Here is a 21,584-nt window from a genome sequence, read left to right on the forward strand (position 1 = left end):
CAGACTTCCCCAGAATCTTGAAAGGCAGTGATAACTCCCTAATTTACCTTCAGATATCAGTTCCTTTATAGCAAAATGGTCAGTTTGAAAGCTCTTTATAGATTGCCACAACACAGCCCCAATACAATGGCTTCTGTGTATCTGCAGGGGTGCTGGCAGGGTTGATTTGTGGCAAAAGCTGGGGTTAATCACATCTGACTTCCTAGTCCCCAACCTCCCTTTTCAAAGTTCCTCACCCACTCCATGTCCTCTTTAGTCTTTATTCTGACCACTCTTACCCTCCCTCATCATCGCTTAAATTTACTCTTACTTTTCTCAAGAATTCCCCTTCTTTCCTGGGCAGAAACACCATCCTTAGCTTCTGGAACTCAGCCCTCCATCTGCATGGTCTGGTACAATGAGTGGACCTTGGGGCAGGATGCCTACACGCCTGATTCACATCCTCATTCTGCCATAACTCACTGTGTCCTCACGGACAGCTTCTTTCTCTCTGAGTCTCAGTTTCCTCGTCTATAAAATGGAGATCTCTAAGTCTCTTTCTAGCAATCCCACTCCAACCCCACATGCCCAGGACAGGCACTGTCAGGCTGGCCCTGATCCCTTGCAATCTTCAGATGCTCAGCTGGGGCTCTTCTGTTGTTTGACCCTCACTCCTTAAGAGAGAATGGCTTATTGATTATTGTGGTGTGGGGGGCCCTACCCCAGCTATAACCCCACACCAACCAGTCCCATTTCTGGGGAAAAGGATGTTGGCCAAGAGCTGCCCAGAGTGGAGGCTGGGGGCCATCTCAGGAGTTGTCTCCACCTGGTATCAGCAGCAGCCCTTCCAGGCTGCAGAGACCCCCTCACGCCTCATGGGGTCTGCAGATGAATCCTCCAGTTTCTCCTGCAACACAAGGCTGCTGTGAGAGGAGCACCAGCCTGACCCTCAGATGCCAGGACAAGCTAGAATCCAGCTAGCCCAACCTCCTTGACAAGGGGCGCCCCTGGTCCCTCCTGTACACAGTGCAGCCAGAGACTGGTCCCAGGGACAGCTCTGACCCAATGGCTGTAGATACGCTCCAGACCCCTTCACCTGGCCTTACCGTCCTCCCCAGTCAGGCCCCATCATGCCTTGCTACCCTTTCTGCCTTGTTCACCTGCCTGCATCCAATCCTCTGCACGTGTAGACCCATCCTGTCTCCACTATCCCAACTGCCAGGAAGACAGGGCCCAGGCCCCTGGGGGGCCTGAACCGTTCCCATGAACATGAGCATGTTCCTGGCAGAGCCTCACCTGTTTGGTCCTTCCCAGGTGAGCTGTCCTGCACTGGCTGGTAGGACAGCTGATAGCTCTCCACGGTGTCGTCCGAGTATAAGCTCCAGCACACTCGGACTGAGGAACCTGTGGCTGAGTTAGGAGCCTGCGGATTTATGACTGGAGCAGAAGGAGCTAGGAAAAGAAAAGAAAAAAAAAAGAGGAACCTCTAATAGAGGTGTGGGGTGAGAGTGGCCCCTTTCCCATGACCATTGATCCCCCAATGAAGCCACAGCCTTTGAGAATGGAAGAGAAAGTCCAGAGTAGACAAGGATGGGGACACACAGCCTCTCAAACATGAGTCTGCAAAACACAACCAGTATATTTATTCTTGCTTTGACAAGTGCAGATGAGCTTAGGGAGCAGGGGTTGGTGGCAGGGACTCAGACCAAGGCATAGACTGGGAGTCCTGCTCTAGGTTGTGGGTCCTCTGGCCCTTCTCTGGCACTTGAAGAGGCAGGACAACGAGGATCACAGCACTGCTGCCTCAGCAGAGAGAAAGAAGCCTTCAACAAGGAGGCTCTGCTTTCATTGATGGTGTGGGGAAAGGAGGCATCCAGGGACCATCTTCCACATTAGTGAGAGAACACTGGGGTGGCCCAGTTGTGCTTTTCAGAACCAACTTCTTTAGAGTCCATCTACTAAGCTAATTATTTTCTTCTCTGTAGGTGAGTACTTCTATCTTCCCCACCCCCATACAATCTCACCCACACAACCGAGAATAAGAACAAGTGGTGTTTTTCCTCCATAATTCTTTCTTTTTTCTCTCTTTGAGACAAAGTCTTGCTCTGTCACCCAGGCTGGAGTGCAATGGCGTAATCTTGGCTCACTGCAGCCTCCACATCCCGATTCAAGCGATTCTTGTGCCTCAACCTCCTGAGTAGCTGGGACTGCAGGTGCACACCACCATGCCCAGCTAGTTTTTTGTATTTTTAGTAGAGACAGGTTTTCACCATGTTGGCCAGGCTGGTCTTGAACTCCTGACCTCAAGTGAACTCCTGCCTCTGCCTCCCAAAGTGCTGAGATTACAGGTGTGAGCCACTTGTACTCGGCCCTTTCTTCTATAATTCTTCTCCCATGGCAGCATCTCCCTCCATCCCAGACTTTTCATATCCTTAGTTTCAAAAGTTGAAATTGATCAACCCATGTAAGAGCACAGCTGAACTTAAAGGAGTTTGAATTAGTTTTGGCTCATCCTTTGCTTTCTGGTCCGGAGCTGAAAGATCATAACGTGACAGAGGCGAGGAGGAAGACAAAGAACTTATATCCCCAATGACAAAGTTCAGGGTGCTCAACAGATGCCCTGCTAGACACTGTCAAATACAGCTTCACCTGGAGATGCAGTGTAAGAAAATGGATGTTCTGGGAGCTTTTAACCCCTCAGGAAGCACTAGATGCAAGCAGGAAGGTGATGGTTTATGTGAGATCCGGACACAGGGAAGTGAAGAAAAATGTCTCTGCTTCTCAAGCACGAATTTGGGCAATAGTGCCTTTCCTTCCCAATGACTAAGCCTGATTATTTGGGCAGCACCATTCCTAGATGGGGAAAAGAACCATCCAGTGGACATCATAGCTCCATGAAATCTCTCCTTGACCCAGTGATTCTAAGAATGGTCCCCAAGATCTATGATTAAAGATTTGCATTACAGTATGGTTTACAATGGTAAAAAAAAAAAAAAAAAAAAAAAGTTAGAAACACACCAGTATCTAACAATTGAGGATTAAATAAACAAATTAAAGTATGTAGCCACTAAAGTGATATTATAAAATAATTTATCAGGGTGAGAAAATATCTATCAAAATTGTTTTGCTAAAAAAAGAGCATATTACAAACAGCAGATTACAAAACAGAATGACTCAAGTTTTATAACAAAAATACTGTGCAAGGAAAAACCTAAAATGGTATACACAACATTGTTCACAATCATGTTGTTCAGTGTTGGTGAGAAAGGGAAAGCAAGCAGTTGAAAAAAGAGGAATTACAGACTATCCTTATAAATAAGTAATCATAATAATATTTTATTGTCTTTCATTTTTTTGAGATAGGTTCTCACTCTGTCACCCAGGCTGGAGTGCAGTTGGGCAATCATAGCTCACTGCAGCCTTACTCTTGGGCTCAAGCAATCTTCCCACCTCAGTCTCCCAAGTAGCTGGGGCTATAGGTGTACGTTGCCACCCCAATCTAATTTTTAAGATTTTTTTTATAGAGATGGGGTCTTGCTATATTGCCTAGGCTGGCCTCAAACTCCTGGGCTCAAGCAATCTGCCCACCTCAGCCTCCCACAGTGCTGGAATTACAGGCGTGAGCCAGCATGCCTGGCCCACAATAATACTTTTAAAGAGCTACTTGGCACCATGTAAGATGTTGTACATAAGTTACCTCACTTAATTCTTGACATATTCCTATGAGGTATTATGATGTCCATTTTTACAGATGAAGAAACCAAGACTCAGAGAGGTTAGGTGAATTGTCCAGAGTCACACTGCTAGGAAGTGGCAGAGCTGGGATTCTCACGAGTTCTATAGAATTCCAAAGCCCATCTCTTAGCCACAATGCTAATCACAGATACCCAGGAGGAACCTCAGAGAGGTCAGCCTCTGTTCTCACTTATGAGCCATAAAGACAAAAATAGGAAGTTTGAGGGAAAAAATACCTTTTTAGATGGAGTCTCGCCCTGTCACCAGTTTGGAGTGCAGTAGCGTGATCTCGGCTCACTGCAATCTCTGCCTCCTGGGTTCAAGCCATTCTCCTGCCTCAGCCTCCCAAGTAGCTGGGATTACAGGCGCATGCCACCACAGCCAGCTAATTTTTGTATTTTTGGTAGAGATGGGGTTTCACCATGTTGGCCAGGATGGTCTCAATCTCCTGACCTCATGATCCACTCACCTTGGCCACCCAAAGTGCTGGGATTACAAGCGTGAGCCACCACGGCTGGCCTTCTTTCTAAATCTTTATGATTTTTTTCAGACATCGACATTTCCTACTCAAAGTTCAGGGGTTCTGCAGGGTTTTCTACAATAAAATCATATAATCTGGCTGGCCATGGTGGCTAACGCCTGTAATTCCAGCACTTTGGGAGGTCGAGGCAGGTGGATCACGAGGTCAGGAGTTTGAGACCAGCCTGGCCAACATGGTGAAACCCCGTGTCTACTAAAAATATAAAAAATTAGCCAGGCGTGGTGGCAGGTGCCTGTAATCCTAGCTACTCAGGAGGCTGAGGCAGGAGAATCGCTTGAACCCGGGAGGCTGAGGTTGCAGTGAGCTGAAATCGCACCATTGCACTCCAACCCAGGCAACAGTGTGAGACTCTGTCTCAAAAAAAAAAAATGTATATATATATATATATATGTGTGTGTGTGTGTGTGGGTGTATATATGTGTGTATATATATATGTGTATATATATATTATATATATATAATTTATAAACAGAGGCAATTTCTCTTTTTCCTTTTCAATTTGGATGCCTTTCTGTCTTTCTCTTGCTTAATTGCTCTGGCAAGGTCTTCTAGCACTATGTTGAATTGGAGTGTTGAGAGTGGGCATCTTTGTCTTGTTCCTGATCTTAGAGGAAAATATTTCAACTTTTCACCATTGAGTATGATGTTAGCTGTGGGATGTCATATATGACATTTCTTATAATGTTTGCTCTAATCTTTATTATTTCCTTTCTTCTGCAAAATTTGGGCTTAGCTTGTTCTTTTTCTTGTTCCTAGAGGTGTAAAGTTAGGTTGTTTATTTGAGATCTTTCTTAATGTAGGTGCTTATTGCTATAAATTTCCTTTGTAGTATTTCTTTTGCTGCGTCACATAAGTTTTGGTATGTTGTGTTTCATTTTCATTTATCTCAAGATTTTTAAAATTCCCTTTTGATTTCTTCTTTGGCCCATTGATTGCTCAGGAATGTGTTGTGTAATTTCCACATATCTGTGAATTTTCCAATTTTTTCTTGTTATTGATTTCTAGTTTCATACCATGTGGTCATAAAAGATACTTAAGGCCAGGCAGAGTGACTCAGGCCTGTAATCCCAGCACATTGGGAGGCTGAGGTTGGAGGATTACTTGACACCAGGAGTTCAAGAACAGCCTGGGCAACATAGTGAGAACTCACCTCTACAAAAAATTGAACACATTGGCTGGGTATGGTGGCATGGACCTATAGTCCTAGCTACTTGGGAGGCTGAGGCGGGAGGATTTCTTGAGCCCAGGAGTTGGAGTTTGCAGTGAGCCACAATCACACCACTGTACCCCAGGCTGGGCAACAGAGCAAAACCCTATCTGAAAATAGTAATGATAATAACAATAAAAGATACTTGATACAATTTCATTCTTCTTACATTTGTTAAGGCTTGTTTTGTGGCCTAACATGTGATCTAGCCTGGAGCAGAGTGAGACTCTGTCTAAAAAAAAAAGACTTGTATACTGAAAACTATAAAACACTGATGAAAGAAATTGAAGCAGACACACAAAAAAGGGAAAGGTATCCTGCATTCATAGATTGGAAGAATTAAGATTGTTAAAATGTCCATATTATGCCAAATGATATACAGATTCAAGGCAATCCTTATCAAAATCCCAACAGCAGTTTTTTTGTTTCTGTTTCTGTTTTTTTTTTTTGAGACGGAGTCTCGCTCTTGCCCAGGGTGGAGTGCAGTGGCGCGATCTCAGCTCACTGCAAGCTCCACCTCCCAGGTTCTCCTGCCTCAGCCTCCTGACTAGCTGGGACTACAGGCACCCGCCACCACGCCCGGCTAATTTTTTCTATTTTTAGTAGAGTCAGGGTTTCACCGTGTTAGCTGGGATGGTCTTGATCTCCTGATGTCGTGATCTGCCCACCTCGGCCTCCCAAAGTGCTGGGATTATAGGCATGAGCCACCACACCCGGCCCCAACAGCAGTTTTTACAGAAATAAAAAAAAAATCCCCAAATTCATATGGAACCACAAAATAACCCAAGTAGCTAAAGCCATCTTGGTAAAGACAAAGCTAGAGGCATCACAAATTCTGATTTCAAAATATATTACAAAGCTACAGTAATTGAGACAGTATGGTACACGCATAAGGACAGACACATAGACCAATGAAACAGAATCGAGAGCCCAGTAATAAACCCATCCAAATGATCTTTGCTAAGGGTGACAAGAGCACACAATGGGGAAAGGATAGTGTCTTCAACAAATGGCATTTGGAAAACTATATCCACATGCAAAAGAATGAAATTTGATCCCTATCTTACATCAGAACAAAAGTAAACTCAAAATAGATTATTAAAGACTTAAATGTAAAACCCTGAAACTGTAAAACTCCTTAAAGAAAATACAGGTGAATAGCTTCTTGACATTGGTCTTGGCAATGATTTCTTGGATTTGACACCAAAAGCACAAGCAACAAAATAAAAAATAGGTAAATGGCACTATATCATACTAAAATAGCTTTTGCATAGCAAGATAAACCATTAACAGAGTGAAGAAACAACGTACAGAATAGAAGAAAATATTTGCAAATTATTTATCTGATAAGAGACTAGTATACAAAAAAAATAAGAATCTTCTACAATTAAATAGCAAAAAAACAAACCAATTAAAAAATGGGCAAAGGACTTAAATAGATATTTCCCCAAAGAAGACATATAAATAGCCACCTTGTATATGAAAGAGTACTCAATATCTCTAGTCATCAGGGAAATGCATATCAAAACCACAACAAGATATCACCTCATACCTGTTAGGATGATATTGTCAAAAAGTAAAAGGAGGCTGAGCGTGGTGGCTCAGGCCTGTAATCCCAGCACTTTGGGAAGCTAAGGTGGTCGGATCATTTGAGGTCAGGAGTTCAAGACCAGCCTGGCCAACATGGTGAAACCCCATCTCTACTAAAAATACAAAAAATTAGCGGGGCATGATGGCGGGTACCTATAATCCCAGCTACTCAGGAGGCTGAGGCTGGAGAATCACCTGAACCCGGGAGGCAGAGGTTTTAGTGAGCCAAGATCATGCCACTGTACTGCAACTTGGGCGACAGAGCAAGACTCTGTCTCAATTAAAAAGAAAAAGTGAAAGGTAACAAATGGTGAGACCGTGGAGAACTGGAACCCTTATATACTGTTGGTGTGAATATAAAATCATGCAGCCACAATGGAAAACAGTATGGTGGTTCCACAAAAAATTAAAAATAATTTGGTTGCGGTGGTGTGTACCTGTAGTCCTAACTACTCAGGAGGCTGAGGTGGGAAGATCATGTGAGCCCAGGAATTTGAGGCCAGTCTGGGCAACATAGCAATACCCTGTCTCTGAAAATATTTATATATATCAGAACTACTATATGATCTAGTAATACCACTTCTGGGTATGTATTCACCAGAACTGAAATAAAGATCTCAAAGATACCTGTGTTCCACGTTCATTGCAGCATTCGTTATTCACAATAACCAAGACATGGAAACAACCTCAATGTCCATCAATAGATGGATAGATTTTAAAAAGTGTGTGTGTGTATACATATGGAATATTATTCAGGCTTAACAAAGAAGGAAGTTTTGCCATTTGTGACAACATGGATGAACCCTGAGGACATTATGCTAAGTGACATCAGCCAGTCACAGAAGGACAGATACTCCATGATTCCACTTACATGCGGTATATAAAACAGTCAAACTCTTAGAAGCAGAGAACGGAATCGTGGTTGCCAGGGGCTTGGGGGAAGGGGAAATGGGGAATTGTTGCTCAATGGATACAAAGATTAGTTATGCAAGATGAGTAAGTTCTAGAGGTGTGCTGTACAACACAGTACCTGTACTTAACAATATTGTATTGTACACTTTAAAATTTGTTAAGAGGATAGATCTCATGTTAAGTGTTCTCATCACAAGAAAGAAAAAAGCTCTGGGTAGTCTGAGCTTGCCATGAAGTACACACACAGGTGAGCACCTGGAATGGTGTTAATGGAGCCCATCAGCTGCTCCACATCAGAGAAATCCAAGGTCTGGTCTTCAAACTCAGGCTGTGCAGAGATTTCCACGTCTGTTTTTGCTTTCAGGAATTTCCCGAGTCTGTTGGTATAAAAAGACACGCTGACTAGAATGGAGGGGCATTCTCCTTAGTGTATATCTATAGTGCTGAGTCACTGTCATAAATGAAGAGGGGCTCTTTGCTGAACTTTCATTTAGTTACAAACAGCTGCTGGCTGCCATCTACCATTTTTTTTGGAGATTGACCTGGGGTCATCACTGGGGATGGGTGGGATTGGTTTGTGCCTTTGAGGGAGAGGAGAAAGAGTAAGGCCATGTCAGAGGGTTGGTAGGGGCGATCTGCCAACAAGATCCAGAACCACACCCTCTGGAAGATCTCTTAGGTGCTAACCTGGGAGTTCCCACTCTCAAGTCACTCCAGGCCCAAGATGTACCGAGGGTCCAGACTCCCCGGGCTTCTCCACATGGTCAGGTGCCCTCAAGTTGCTGCTCATGGGACTCTGGGTCTCCTTGTATCTGCTTCCTGGCAGTCACAAGGTTTGTAAATGGCACAGGCAGAATGTGAAACCAGGGCCAGGCACGGTGGCTCACACCTGTAATCCCAGCACTTTGGGAGGCCAAGGCAGGCAGAGCACCTGAGGTCAGAAGTTCGAGACCAGCCTGGCCAACATGATGAAACTCCATCTCTACTAAAAATACAAAAAAATTAGCCAGGATGGTGGGGACACCTGTAATCCCAGCTAGTTGGGAGGCTGAGGCAGGAGAATCACTTGCACCCGGGAGGCAGAGGTTGCAGTGAGCTGAGACCGCGCCATTGCACTCCAGCCTGGGCAACAAGAACAAAACTCTGTCTCAAGAAAAAAAAAAAAAAAAATTGAAACCAGTTCCATCTTTGCAAAAATCACTGCACTTAACCCTTACATTATGAAACTTCTGTGTTCATGTTGCTTTATGGACATTTATTTTATTTGATTCTCACAAAGCTATCCTCATTTGTAGATAAGGTAGCTCCTGGACTGATTGGATTTGCCCAAGGTCATGAAGGTAGCAGGATTTGAACTCCTATCTGTCTGACTCTAAAATGTGCATGCTTTCTGCAACTGGATAGTCTGGGTCCAGGCATAGCAAGGGGATGTGGGGGTACTCCACAGATCTCAGTTCTTCCTGGTGAAATGAGGGGCTTGTGGAGGAGAGATGCCCATAGGCTTGTTGACTGAGCCTCACCATACACGCTCCCTGCTAGTCCTGAGATCCTGAGATTCAATACTAGATACTCCTAGCGACCACATACCATCAGTCCAAAGCCAGTGCTAATTGGCAATACTAGATACTCCTAGCGACCACACACCATCAGTCCAAAGCCAGGATTGACACAAAAACTGAAACTGGAACCATATAACCAAATGGAACTGAGTCTATTTGGATATCTAAAGTTGAAAAAAGTAGAAAAAAGAAATACATATTAGAACAAATGTATTACCTGTCAGCCATAGCCACTGCATCCTAAAAAGGAAAAGGAGAAAATATTAAGTTGATTTTGGAAATACATTTCTTTTTTCTTTTTCTTTTTAAAATGGAGTCTCGCTCTGTCGCCTAGGCTGGAGTGCAATGGCGCAATCTCGGCTCACTGCATCCTCCACCTCCCAGATTCAAGGGATTCTCCTGCCTCAGCCTCCCAAGTAGCTGAGATTACAGGCACGCACCACCACACTCAGCTAATTTTTGTATTTTAGTAGAGACAGGGTTTTGCCATATTGGCCAGGCTGGTCTCGAACTCCTGATCTTGTGATTTGCCCAACTCGGCCTCCCAAAGTGCTAGGATTACAGGTGTCAGCCACCACGCCTGGCTGGAAATAAGTTTCTTTTACCAACATATTGTTATAAATACGTAGATAGATATAACTATATATTTAATAATACATATTGTTACATCTTACATATATAGGATAGTTATATAACAATTGATATAACTATACATAACATATAATAACATAAACATAGACGAAAACTTGGAAATTAGGAAAAAGTTAAAAAGCCCAGCTGTATCCCATACCCTAACAAAACCACCCTTATTTCTGTGCATTTTCTTCCATACCACAGTACTGCTTTTCCGCATTAACATTGTCATGTGCCTGTGGTCCCAGCTCCTTGGGAGGCTGAGGCAGGAGGATCATCTGAGCCCAGGAGTTCAAGGTTGCATTGAGCTATGATCGCACCACTGTCCTCCAGCCCAAGCAGCAGAGCAAGACCCTGTCTCAAAAGAAAAACCAACAACAAACAATCCACACTATGTAAGCACTTTCCATGTTATAAATGGTCTTTTGGGCCATCGACTTGAACACTTGTATAACAGTTAATTGTGAACAGTTAATGAATGGAAATGCCATCATTTACTTAAGGTTCTTCTATTGTTGAATGTTTTGTTGTTTCCAATTTTTCACCATCATACATAACAGTGAGAAACCCACCTTCATGTTTATCACTTTCTCCACGTTCTGCATATGGTGGGCCCAATGAGCATTGATGTTTCTTGCAGTGCCTGCCAAATTGCTCTCCAGCTTCATTCACTGGTCCCTCACCCCTAGCACAGCGGGAAGGAGGCATGGTTGGGCTTTGAGGAGCAACTGTATGCTTGGACAATGTGGGGGCCATACTTAGCAACCAGGAAGCACTGGAGGCGGAAGGCCCCTCCCCCACACCCTGAACACCAAATCTTCCTCCTACTCCTGTGGCACCTTGTGAAGAAAGGGGACCCCGGCTCTGACTGAAATTGAAATTCCCACAGCCCAGCCATGTAGAGGGTTGGGTAAGATTTAATTTGACTTCAAGAAAATTAGGAAATGGATTTTTTTTTTTTTTGCATGTCTGAGTTTGTGAAGTAAGATTTTTAATTGCTACATTTGTAACTGGGAAATTTAAGGTGCCTTTTGAGCCTTGACAACTTTCTCCCCAGAGCTCCAAGAGGCCATCTGAGGTGGCCAGAAAACTCTTAGAGCACGGTTTTTGCTCAGCTCAGCTCCAGGATGAGGGGACAAGTATCTGGGTGACTAGAAAAGAGGAACAAAGACTGGTGCTGCCTCCGCACTGGGGGAGGGAGAGAGTCCGCTGCTGTGAGTCTGCCTGGCCACTCATGTGGAAGCCATGCAGAGAGACTGGGCCACAGCCTCCCCATCATGATCATCCAATGGAATCAAATGGATGCTGGCCATAAAAGTCGATTCCAATGCCTCCAGAAGGAAAGAGGACAACCAAGCTTACCTCAGCCATAACTGTCGTTTCCGTTTATCATTCCATCTCTTTCCTTTATGTTCATTATTTCATTTCGTTTCATTACTGACCTTTATGAAATCCACCTTCTCCTCGTGACACATCTCTTCTATTGTTTCCATCAGTTCTTTGCAGGTATCTAGGTTTTCTCCACAGCTGACCAGTTGTCCATATAAGGCTTCCAGCTTCTCTTTCTTTTTCTCCCCTAGAGCTTGTATTTTTTCCTCATATTTTTGAGCAAGTGTTTCCAAGATCTCGTTGTAATGTGACTCAAAGTTTTGTTCTTGTTTTCCAAAATTCTCCTGCAAGACAGTTGACCTCAGTCATCATTTCAGCACATGTAGTGTGTTGATTAATTTTTTTTTTTTTTTTGAAACAGAGTCACGCAGTGGTGCCCAGGCTGGAGTGCAGTAGTGCGATCTTGGCTAATTGCAACCTCCGCCCCCCAGGTTAAAGTGACTCTCCTGCCTCAGGCTCCTGAGTAGGTGGGATTACAGGTGTGCATCACCACACCTGGCTAATTTTTGTATTTTTAGTAGAGATGGGGTTTCACCATATTGGCTAGGTTGGTCTTGAACTCCTGACCTCAAGTGATCCGCCTGCCTCAGCCTCCCAAAGTGTTGGGATTACAGGAGTGAGCCACCGCGCCCAGCCTGATTAGAGTCATTAGAGCAATGAAAATGTGTGCCTATCAGAACTATTTTAGTTCCTCTACTTTGTCCTCTCATCTCTTGTCAGGATGTTGGAATGGAAGCTGAAGGTGCTGGAACACAGTTGTCTAGACCCCAGGAATAATCTAAACAAAAGCACTGCTTTCTCTCCTGGCATCATTTTGCAATCCACTTCCAGTTTCAACTACCTTATATCACCATGACAAGTGACCAGGGAGATTATCAGTGATGATTCAGCCTGATATTGGACCTTAATGTGGGAATATTTTCCCTGAGAGATTCCCATCTACCATTCCCTCCTGAGCTCTTAACATCTCATGAGGCTCCTCTTCACTCCCTTGTGCTTGGATCATACAAACACCAAGATTAAATCAACGAGGATCATATCAACTAGGGGAGAGATGAAGGCAAAGGGGGAACAAGGGTTGTGACCCGGCAGCACTGCTTACAGATGAGAAGTTGCAGGAGGGCAAAGGGAGGGTTCTGACAATATGAATCCAGGAGCACAGTAGATGAGAAATATTAATATTAATAGAGTATATATTGCTTATATTGTCCCCAGAGCTCTGCAAGCTCTAATGGATGTCATCCTCATGAGGTGATGGGGACATTTCCAAGGAAGAGGATCTTATCAATCATTCAGGGAGTAATTACTGAACACCCGCTATGTGCATAGGACTTGCTCAGAATGGTGCAAGAGAGAGAAAGGCAACCGATGAACTTCCCAGTGCTGAGTATGAAAGGATGGCCATGGGGTCCTCACTGAGGATGAAGGGACTTTGATCTGAGAGTAAGCTGGCAGAGCAGCGTGTAAGAAGCTTTTGTTTGTTTGTTTGTTTGTTTGATGGAGCCTTGTTTTGTTGCCCAGGTTGGAGTGCAGTGGAGCGATCTCAGCTCACTGCAACCTCTGCCTCCTTGGTTCAAGTGATTCTCCTGTCTCAGCCTCCCAAGTAGCTGGGATTGCAGGCACCCACCCCCATGCTCAACTAATTTTTTTTTTTTTTTGGTATCTTTAGTAGAGATGGGGTTTCACCATCTTGGCTAGGCTGGTCTCGAACTCCTGACCTCAACTGATCCGCCCACTGTGGCCTCCCAAAATGCTGAAATTACAGGTGTGCCCAGCCAATGTAAGAAGTTTTGTCTTGGATGTTGTGCACTTACCCCCTCCTACTACCACCCTATGCTTGGCAGTGGAAGGGTTTGCCCCTTCTCTGTGTCTTCCATGGAGGATTAGTGCAATAGCTCTCCTCCCTTGTAAGATTGGGGATGGAAAAGGTCTAGCTTCATGGGAAATGGGCCTGGGGCTTCGTTGATTCATATGAGATCCTCCTGTTGGTACCATCCGAGGCTGCATTAATAGAAGTAGAGCATCCATGTGAAGAGAAGAGAGAGGGCAAGTCCTGAGCTCCTCAGTCCTGGTTGACCTCATCTGGAAGGTTGGGTTGAGCTCTGGCATCACAGTGGTGTACCATGTATCTACTAGGTCACACACAGGGGACTGTGGCATGTTTGGTGACAGGCATTGAAACTTATTTTAATCTTATGAGAAATAGATAACAGCTGAGGAAAAGAATATTTATCAAAAATGGAATGGGTATCCTGCAATGCCTTGTCAAGGCTGAACCATGAAAAAGGAACTAGTTTTATTCTGTGTATCTAGGGGCCAATATGACTAGTGGGCAGAAGTTACAGAGCCACACCTTCTATCTCAGTTGTCTTGACATCTGGATCAAGGCTCACATCCTCACTCATGTCAAGATTGGGAGGGAGAGGGGCTGTCAAAGGATGGAAACTCCTTTTCAATCCTAGAATTCTAAGCTTTTACTGATCTCTCAGGAAAGTCTGGAAATTGCTAACTAGACAAAGGCAATACACAAATTTATTTATTTATTTATTTATTTATTTATTTATTTATTTATTTGAGATGGAGTCTCGCTCTGTTGCCCAGGCTGGAGTGCAGTGGTGTGATCTAGGCTCACTGCAACTTCCACCTCCCAGGTTCCAGCAATTCTCCTGCCTCAGCCTCCCAAGTAGCTGGGACTACAGGCACATGCCACCACGCCCAGCTAATTTTTTATTAGTAGTAGAGATGGGGTTTCACCATGTTGGCCAGGCTGGTCGAACTCCTAACCTCAGGTGATCTGCCCACCTTGACCTCCTAAAGCTCTGGGATTACAGGCATGAGCCACTGCGTCCAGCCATAAATTTATTTTTTAAATGCATGCAGAGCTAAAAATATTCATTTGTTTGAGTAGCAATCGTTGGCAGAAGTGGGTATTTTGCCTCTTAGAACAATAAAAAAGGCCGGGCGCGGTGGCTCAAGCCTGTAATCCCAGCACTTTGGGAGGCCGAGACGGGCGGATCACAAGGTCAGGAGATTGAGACCATCCTGGCTAACATGGTGAAACCCCGTCTCCATTAAAAAATACAAAAAACTAGCTGGGCGAGGTGGCGGGCGCCTGTAGTCCCAGCTACTCGGGAGGCTGAGGCAGGAGAATGGTGCAAACCCGGGAGGCGGAGCTTGCAGTGAGCTGAGATCCGGCCACTGCACTCCAGTCCAGGCGACAGAGCGAGACTCCGTCTCAAAAAAAAAAAAAAAAAAAAAAAAAAAAAAAAAAAAAAAATAAAAAAGTGTTTCACAGTCTACACCTGACTTTATATAGTCAACATTATAGGTACCCCCAAAAGCCTAAAATTAAAAACTCCCAAAACCAAGGAAGCAACATGGAACTCCACTGTTTCTGGTTTCTCAGCCAAAGCACCAGACAGCAACCCAGGGATTCTCAGTAAGACCTTCTACCCCAAAAAAGAGGTCCAAAACAAATAAAAAGAAAAACAGCCCAAAACACAAGGGCAAAATTAAAGATGTCCCCTCTTCACCACCTGGGCTCAAATGAGGGACTTCACTGGATGATGCCACCGTGAAGTCATCTTTGTTAGAATAAGGGTCTATCAAGTTGAATAATGAAAACAGTATACATTAAAAAAAGAATTCAAATAAGGGTCTAAATCACATACAATTGGTGATTTGGGTAAAGGGGAAATGAACAAGTGAAGGAGAGGGATTGTGATTGGGAAATTTCTACCTTATTTACTAATGCAACAAACATGTATGAAATGCCTGCTCTGAAATATACCATGTAGTAGGACTAGGGATATTGAGACAGACGACCCAGCTTTCACACCAAGAGCTTATAGTTCAGTAGGGAATGCTGACAGGTAATCGGTTCCATGACATCCATGCCTGGGTGCTATGGGAGGTCAGGGAAAGAAGGGAGGGGAGAGGTGCACTGGTGACCCCTCACATTCTAAGAAAACAGATTATCTAGCTCATACCAGAAACAGCTGCTTGACCTAGCCATTGATGGAAGCAATGTTAGTCTGATGAGGTCTTCAAGTATGGTCTTACCTCCACAGTGATGAAAACCTCTTCCAAGTGATTTGCAAAGTTTTCCATCTCGATTATCTGCTTTTCCAATTTGTACATGTTTTTGTGAATTTCATCCTGTCCAACAGAGGATCACAAAGAAGGTATTAATGTTATATCTTCTCTCGCTCTTGTAGAAGGCATTTTATTTTATTTTATTTATTTATTTTTTTGAGACGGAGTCTCACTCTGTCGCCCAGGCTGGAGTGCAGTGGCCGGATCTCAGCTCACTGAAAGCTCCGCCTCCTGGGTTTACGCCATTCTCCTGCCTCAGCCTCCCGAGTAGCTGGGACTACAGGTGCCCGCCACCTCGCCCGGCTAGTTTTTTGTATTTTTTAGTAGAGACGGGGTTTCACCGTGTTAGCCAGGATGGTCTCGATCTCCTGACCTCGTGATCCGCCCATCTTGGCCTCCCAAAGTGTTGGGATTACAGGCTTGAGCCACCGTGCCCGGCCCTAGAAGGCATTTTAGATGTATTCCCTGCATATGTACTTGAGATACCAAAGCAATGTCAAGACAGAGAAGAACCAAGGAGACTTATTTACCTTGGCACTTTCCAGTGCTTCACTGAGTGGGATCACTTCATGCTCCTTATGTTCATCAAAAACCTTCTGAAAAGCTCTTATTGGAGTCTTACAAGTGACACAGAAGACATCAGCAGCTTCTTCTTCATCCTCTTCCTCGGGGATGACATAGCATTCATACTCCTCGCTGGCACGGCCGTGTGTGTACCTATAGGCTTCCCGCAAGTCCTGGCACTGGCCTGCTGAGCCCCACCCTCCGAAGCCCAGGTCCTCGGCCTCCGCTGTCTCTCCACTAAGTCTCCAGTCTCTCTGCTCCCTGGCTGGGTCTCTCCTCTTCATCACATAAGGAGGATATTCTGAAACCGCTGTTCTGGGCATGTGTTCATCAACAAACTCATCCCCTAATTCATGATCATCTTCAAGTCCATATAAGTGGACAAGTTCATCCACTTCCTCTTGAAGGTCTCTTTGAGCCTTACCATCCCCTGCTCCTCTTGACTCATTGGCCATTTCAGCTTGGACTACTTCTTTCTTCATCCTAGTATTCTCTTCTGGAAAGAGCTGCAGTCTGTCTTCAGAGTCATGCAGGTCCATGTGGTAAAAGTGGAAATCCTTGGGAGTAGACCTGTCCAGCCCCAATTCCTGCCCCGATTCCTCCTCTACTGTAACTCTGGAAGTCCTCAGAAGCACCTTTATATAAGAAAGATCCTTCCTGGACACTTAATAGTGAATATCTGGGCCCTGGAACACAAAAGGAGGAGGAAGATCAGTTCTGGAGAAGGGCATTGCAGCAGATGATCATTAGATTGGGCTGTACTCATACAAAACTTTAAAAAATTATCTGTGTAGCTCAGTCATGGTTTCACTTTGAACCATCTGTAAAAAAAATTTGTTTTCTATGGGAGGATGGGCTTTTTAAGGTTAAAAGAGACAAAAGAAATTACAAAACAAATGTCTAATAGGTATGTCCGACAAAATACTTCCCTTCTTATACATTAAAAAAAAAAACTTAAAAGGCAAAATAATGGGAAGCATGTCAGGCAATTATTATTATTATTATTATTGTTATTAATTTATTTTTGAGATGGAGTCTCACTCCGTCGCACAGGCTGGAGTGCAGTGGCGTGATCTCGGCTGACTGCAGCCTCTGCCTCCGGGGTGCAAGCAATTCTTGTGCCTCAACCTCCCAAGTAGCTGGGATTACAGGTATGTGCCACCACACCCAGCTAACTTTTGTATTTTTGGTAGAGATGGGTTTTCACCATGTTGGAACTCCCGACCTCAGGTTATCCACCCACCTCAGCCTCCCAAAGTCCTGGGATTACAGGCATGAACCACTGCGCCCAGTCTATTATTTTGAAATTGTATTAATTAATTGAAAAGGTGGCATCTTAATAGATGAATGTGCACAGACAATTCACAAAACAATTACTTTTGTATATGATAGCACCTGCACAAAAACATTTGAAAAAAAAAACTGTACTTAAAAGTAACAGAACAGGCCTGGTATGGTGGCTCATGCCTGTAATCCCAGTACTTTGGGAGGCTGAGGCGAATGGATTGCTTGAGCTCAAGAGTTCGAGATCATCCTGGACAATATGGCAAGACCCTGTCTCTACCAAAAATACAAAAAAAAAAAAAAAAAAAAGCCAGGCATAGTGGTGTGCACCTGTCGTCCCAGCTACTTGGGAGGCTGAGGTGGGAGGATCACTTGAGCCTGGGGGGTGGAGGTTGCAGTGAGCCTAAATCACACCACTGCACTCCAGCCTGGGTGACGGAGCAAGACCCTGTCTCAAAAAAAAAAAAAAAAAAAAAAGGACAGAACAAATAAGTAGAGGCTGTTTTGCCTTTTCAGTTAGAAAATATTTAAAAATATCGCCGGGTGCGGTGGCTCAAGCCTGTAATCCCAGCACTTTGGGAGGCTGAGACGGGCACGAGGTCAGGAGATTGAGACCATCCTGGCTAACACGGTGAAACCCCATCTCTACTAAAAATACAAAAAACTAGCCGGGCGAGGTGGCGGCGCCTGTAGTCCCAACTACTGGGGAGGCTGAGGCAGGAGAATGGCGTGAACCTGGGAGGCGGAGCTTGCAGTGAGCTGAGATCCGGCCACTGCACTCCAGCCTGGGTGACAGAGCGAGACTCCGTCTCAAAAAAAAAAAAAATTTTTTTTTAAAAATATCAAAAGTGATAACCCCGGCTGGATAAGGGGACAGTGAAGTGAGCACTCTCATATGCTGCTGGCTGGAATGTAAACTGGCCCCATTTTTCTGAAGAGCAAGCTTGGCAACCCGGGTCAGGAGCCTTAAAAATGTTCACACTCTCAGCTGGGTGTGGTGATTCACGCCTGTAATCCCAGCACTTTGGGAGGGTGAGGCAGGAGGATTGCTTGAGGCCAGGAGTTTGAGACCAGCCTAGGCAACATAGTGAAACCCCATGTCTACAAAAAATTTAAGAATTTGCCAGGTGTGGTGGTGCATGTCTGTAGTTCCAGCTACTTGGGAGGCTGAAGCAGTGAGCCATGATTGCACCAATGTACTCCAGCCTGGGCGACACAGCAAGACTCTGTCTAAAAAAAAAAAAAAAGTGTTCATACATACAACTCTCTAGCCTGTCCACACTCTCTCTAACCTAGTAATCCTATTCTGGAACCTTGAGGAAAAATCCCAAATACAAAGAAAATAATTATTTTATGTAAAAATGCCCACTACAGAATTTTTTTAAGTAGCAAAAACTTTTTTGGGGGGAAAGGTTTAATGATTAAGAGAAGGGCTAAGTAAGCTCGGGTATGTATACTACATAGACTACAAAACAGCCTTCAAAATGTTTATGAAGAGCAAATGGTAACTTGGAAAAAGACATACAATATGATGTTAAGCAAAATAAACAGAACGCCCATTATATGTAGAATATGATGTCCACTATTTTAATGAAGTACATAAAGTCTAGAAGGATATAATAATAACAACAGTAGTAGTAAATACAATATTAGTAATAGCTACTACTTCTTGAACACTTATTGTATGCCTTTTCTGTGTTAGGCAGTTTATATATACATTATTCTCACATCGACCCTATGTGGCAGGTACTACTATCATCCCCATTTTGTAGATGAGTCAACTGTGTCTCAGGGAGGGTATCTTGTGCAAGGCCACACAGTTAGCATATTGTTGAACTGGGATTTGAGCCTTAATCGGTGTGGCAGTTATGCGACTGTGCTTCACAGATATCCAACTACAGGGAGTGTAATTGACTGGAGGTTTCAGTTGCCCCCTGAAGTTCATTGCTGCATAGCATGCTTGCCACAAACATCTGCCATCCAGTGACAAGCACAGCCAGGGATTCTAAGGCAGATCCATTTCTGGTTGATACAAAACTCCTCTGAGCCCTTCTCTAGTTCCAGTTACTCAGGAGGCTGAGGTGGGAGGATCACTTGAGCCCAGGAGTTCAAGACCAGCCTGGGCAACATAGCAAGACCCTGTCTCTTAAAATACAAACAGAAGGCTGGTCGCCTGTAATCCTAGCACTTTCGGAGGCGGATGGATCATGAGGTCAGGAGTTTGAGACCAGCCTGACCAACGTGGTGAAACCCGGTCTCTACTAAAAACACAAAAAATTAGCCAGTCGTGGTGGCAGGTGCCTGTAATCCCAGCTACTTGGGAGGCTGAGGCAGAAGAATTGCTTGAACCAGGGAGGTGAAGGTTGCAGTGAGCCGTGACTGCACCACTGCACTCCAGCCTGGATAACAGAGCGAGACTCCATCTCAAACAACAACAACAACAACAACAACAACAACAACACACTTCTCTGATGGCCAGAGGAGTTGGCTGGAGGATTCCCTGACAGCCTCACCAAGGCTTTCTTAGACTGCATAGTAGTCTAGGATACTTGCCTGAATCTTCCCTGAACCTTCCCTCTTGCTCTTCTTCAGCCAGGGTCAGACTTGCATCATGGTCTGGCAGTTCTCCCAGCTGCCTCCCCATTTTATCGCTCACATAGGTGTTTCCTCTAATAAAATTCTTTTCCATATTGTTCCTGCTTCTTGGAGAACCAGATTAACACAGTCTGTTAGACTCCAAAGTCCATGCTTTCTTCCTGGCACAGAGCTGCCATTTGTGTGTGTGTGTGTGTGTGTGTGTGTGTGTGTGTGTGTGTGTGTGTTTGAGACAGAGTCTTGCTCTGTTGCCCAGGCTGGAGTGCAGTTGCGCAGTCTCTGCTCACTTCGCCTCCCGAGTTCGTGCCATTCTCCTGCCTCAGCTTCCTGAGTAGCTGGGACTACAGGCACCCACCACCATGCCCAGCTAATTTTTTTTTTTTTTTTTTGTATTTTTAGTAGAGACAGGGTTTCACCATGTTAGCCAGGATGGTCTCGATCTCCTGACCTCATGATCCGCCTGCCTCGGACTCCCAAAGTGCTGGGATTACAGGCGTGAGCCACCGCGCCCGGCCCATTGTGTTTTATTAATTCTTGTTTGTAACAGTTTTATTGAGGTATAATTCATATACCATACAATTCACCTGTTAAAAGTGTATAATGTAGTGGTTTTTAGTATACTCACACATATATGTGGTGATCACCACAGTCAATTTCACAGCATGTATTTTTAAATTTAAAAAAATTTTTTGAGACATGGTCTCCCTCTGTCACCCAGGCTGGAGTGCAGTGGCACCATCTTGGCTCACTGCAACCTCTGCCTCCTGGGCTCAGGGGATCCTCCCACCTCAGCCTCCCAAGTAGCTGGGACTATAGGTACTTGCTGCCACGCCTGGCAAACTTTTGAATTTTTTTTTTTTTTTAGAGACGGAGTCATGCCATGTTGCCCAGGATGGTCTTGAACTCCTGAGTTCAAGGGATCCTCCTACCTCAGCCTCCCAAAATGCTGGGATTACAGGAGTGAGCCACTGCGCCTGGCCGTAATTTTAGAGCATTTATATCACCTCAAAAAGAAGCATTGTACCCTTTAGCTATCACCACCAGCATTCCCCCATCTCTCCTATCCCTAAGCAACAACTAATCTACTTTCTGTCTCTATTGATTTTCCTGTTTGGACATTTCCTATAAATGGAATAATATAGTATATGATCTTTTGTAACTGCTTCTCTCACTGAGCATACTGTTTTCAAGGTTCACCCATGTCGTAGCATGTATCAGTATTTCATTCCCTTTTTAGCACTGGAAAAATACTCCGTTGTATGGATATACCATATTTTGTTTGTCCATGCATCAGTTGATTCAGGTGGTTTCCCATTTCATTTGGGTTGTTTCTACCTTTTGGCTATTTTAAATAACGCTGCTAAAGACATTTGTGTACAAGTTTTTGTATGAATATGTTTTCATCTCTTGTAGGTATATACCTAGGAGTGAGTAAACACCTCAGAGTGCAATCACTGGGTCAAATGGTAACTTATGTTTAACTTTCTGAAAAACCACCAAA

General features: G+C 44.3%; 1 protein-coding gene across 1 annotated transcript in view; it reads right to left on the reverse strand.

Annotated features, from left to right (window-relative positions):
- FSD2 (fibronectin type III and SPRY domain containing 2) overlaps window positions 1-16,890 on the reverse strand; it is a 30,650-nt gene extending 13,760 nt beyond the window's left edge. Inside the window, exons 1-6 of the mRNA XM_010360833.2 lie at window positions 16,171-16,890; window positions 15,608-15,703; window positions 11,599-11,829; window positions 9,741-9,763; window positions 8,220-8,341; window positions 1,276-1,431 (exon numbers count right to left, since the gene is read on the reverse strand). Coding sequence (XP_010359135.2) covers window positions 1,276-1,431; window positions 8,220-8,341; window positions 9,741-9,763; window positions 11,599-11,829; window positions 15,608-15,703; window positions 16,171-16,743 — 1,201 coding nt within the window. The 5' untranslated portion in view covers window positions 16,744-16,890. The remainder of the gene's footprint in view (window positions 1-1,275; window positions 1,432-8,219; window positions 8,342-9,740; window positions 9,764-11,598; window positions 11,830-15,607; window positions 15,704-16,170) is intronic.
- Between the last annotated feature and the right edge of the window lie 4,694 nt (window positions 16,891-21,584).

The sequence above is a fragment of the Rhinopithecus roxellana genome, chromosome 5, assembly GCF_007565055.1.
Source record: "Rhinopithecus roxellana isolate Shanxi Qingling chromosome 5, ASM756505v1, whole genome shotgun sequence".
NCBI classification, from domain to species: Eukaryota; Metazoa; Chordata; class Mammalia; order Primates; family Cercopithecidae; genus Rhinopithecus; species Rhinopithecus roxellana.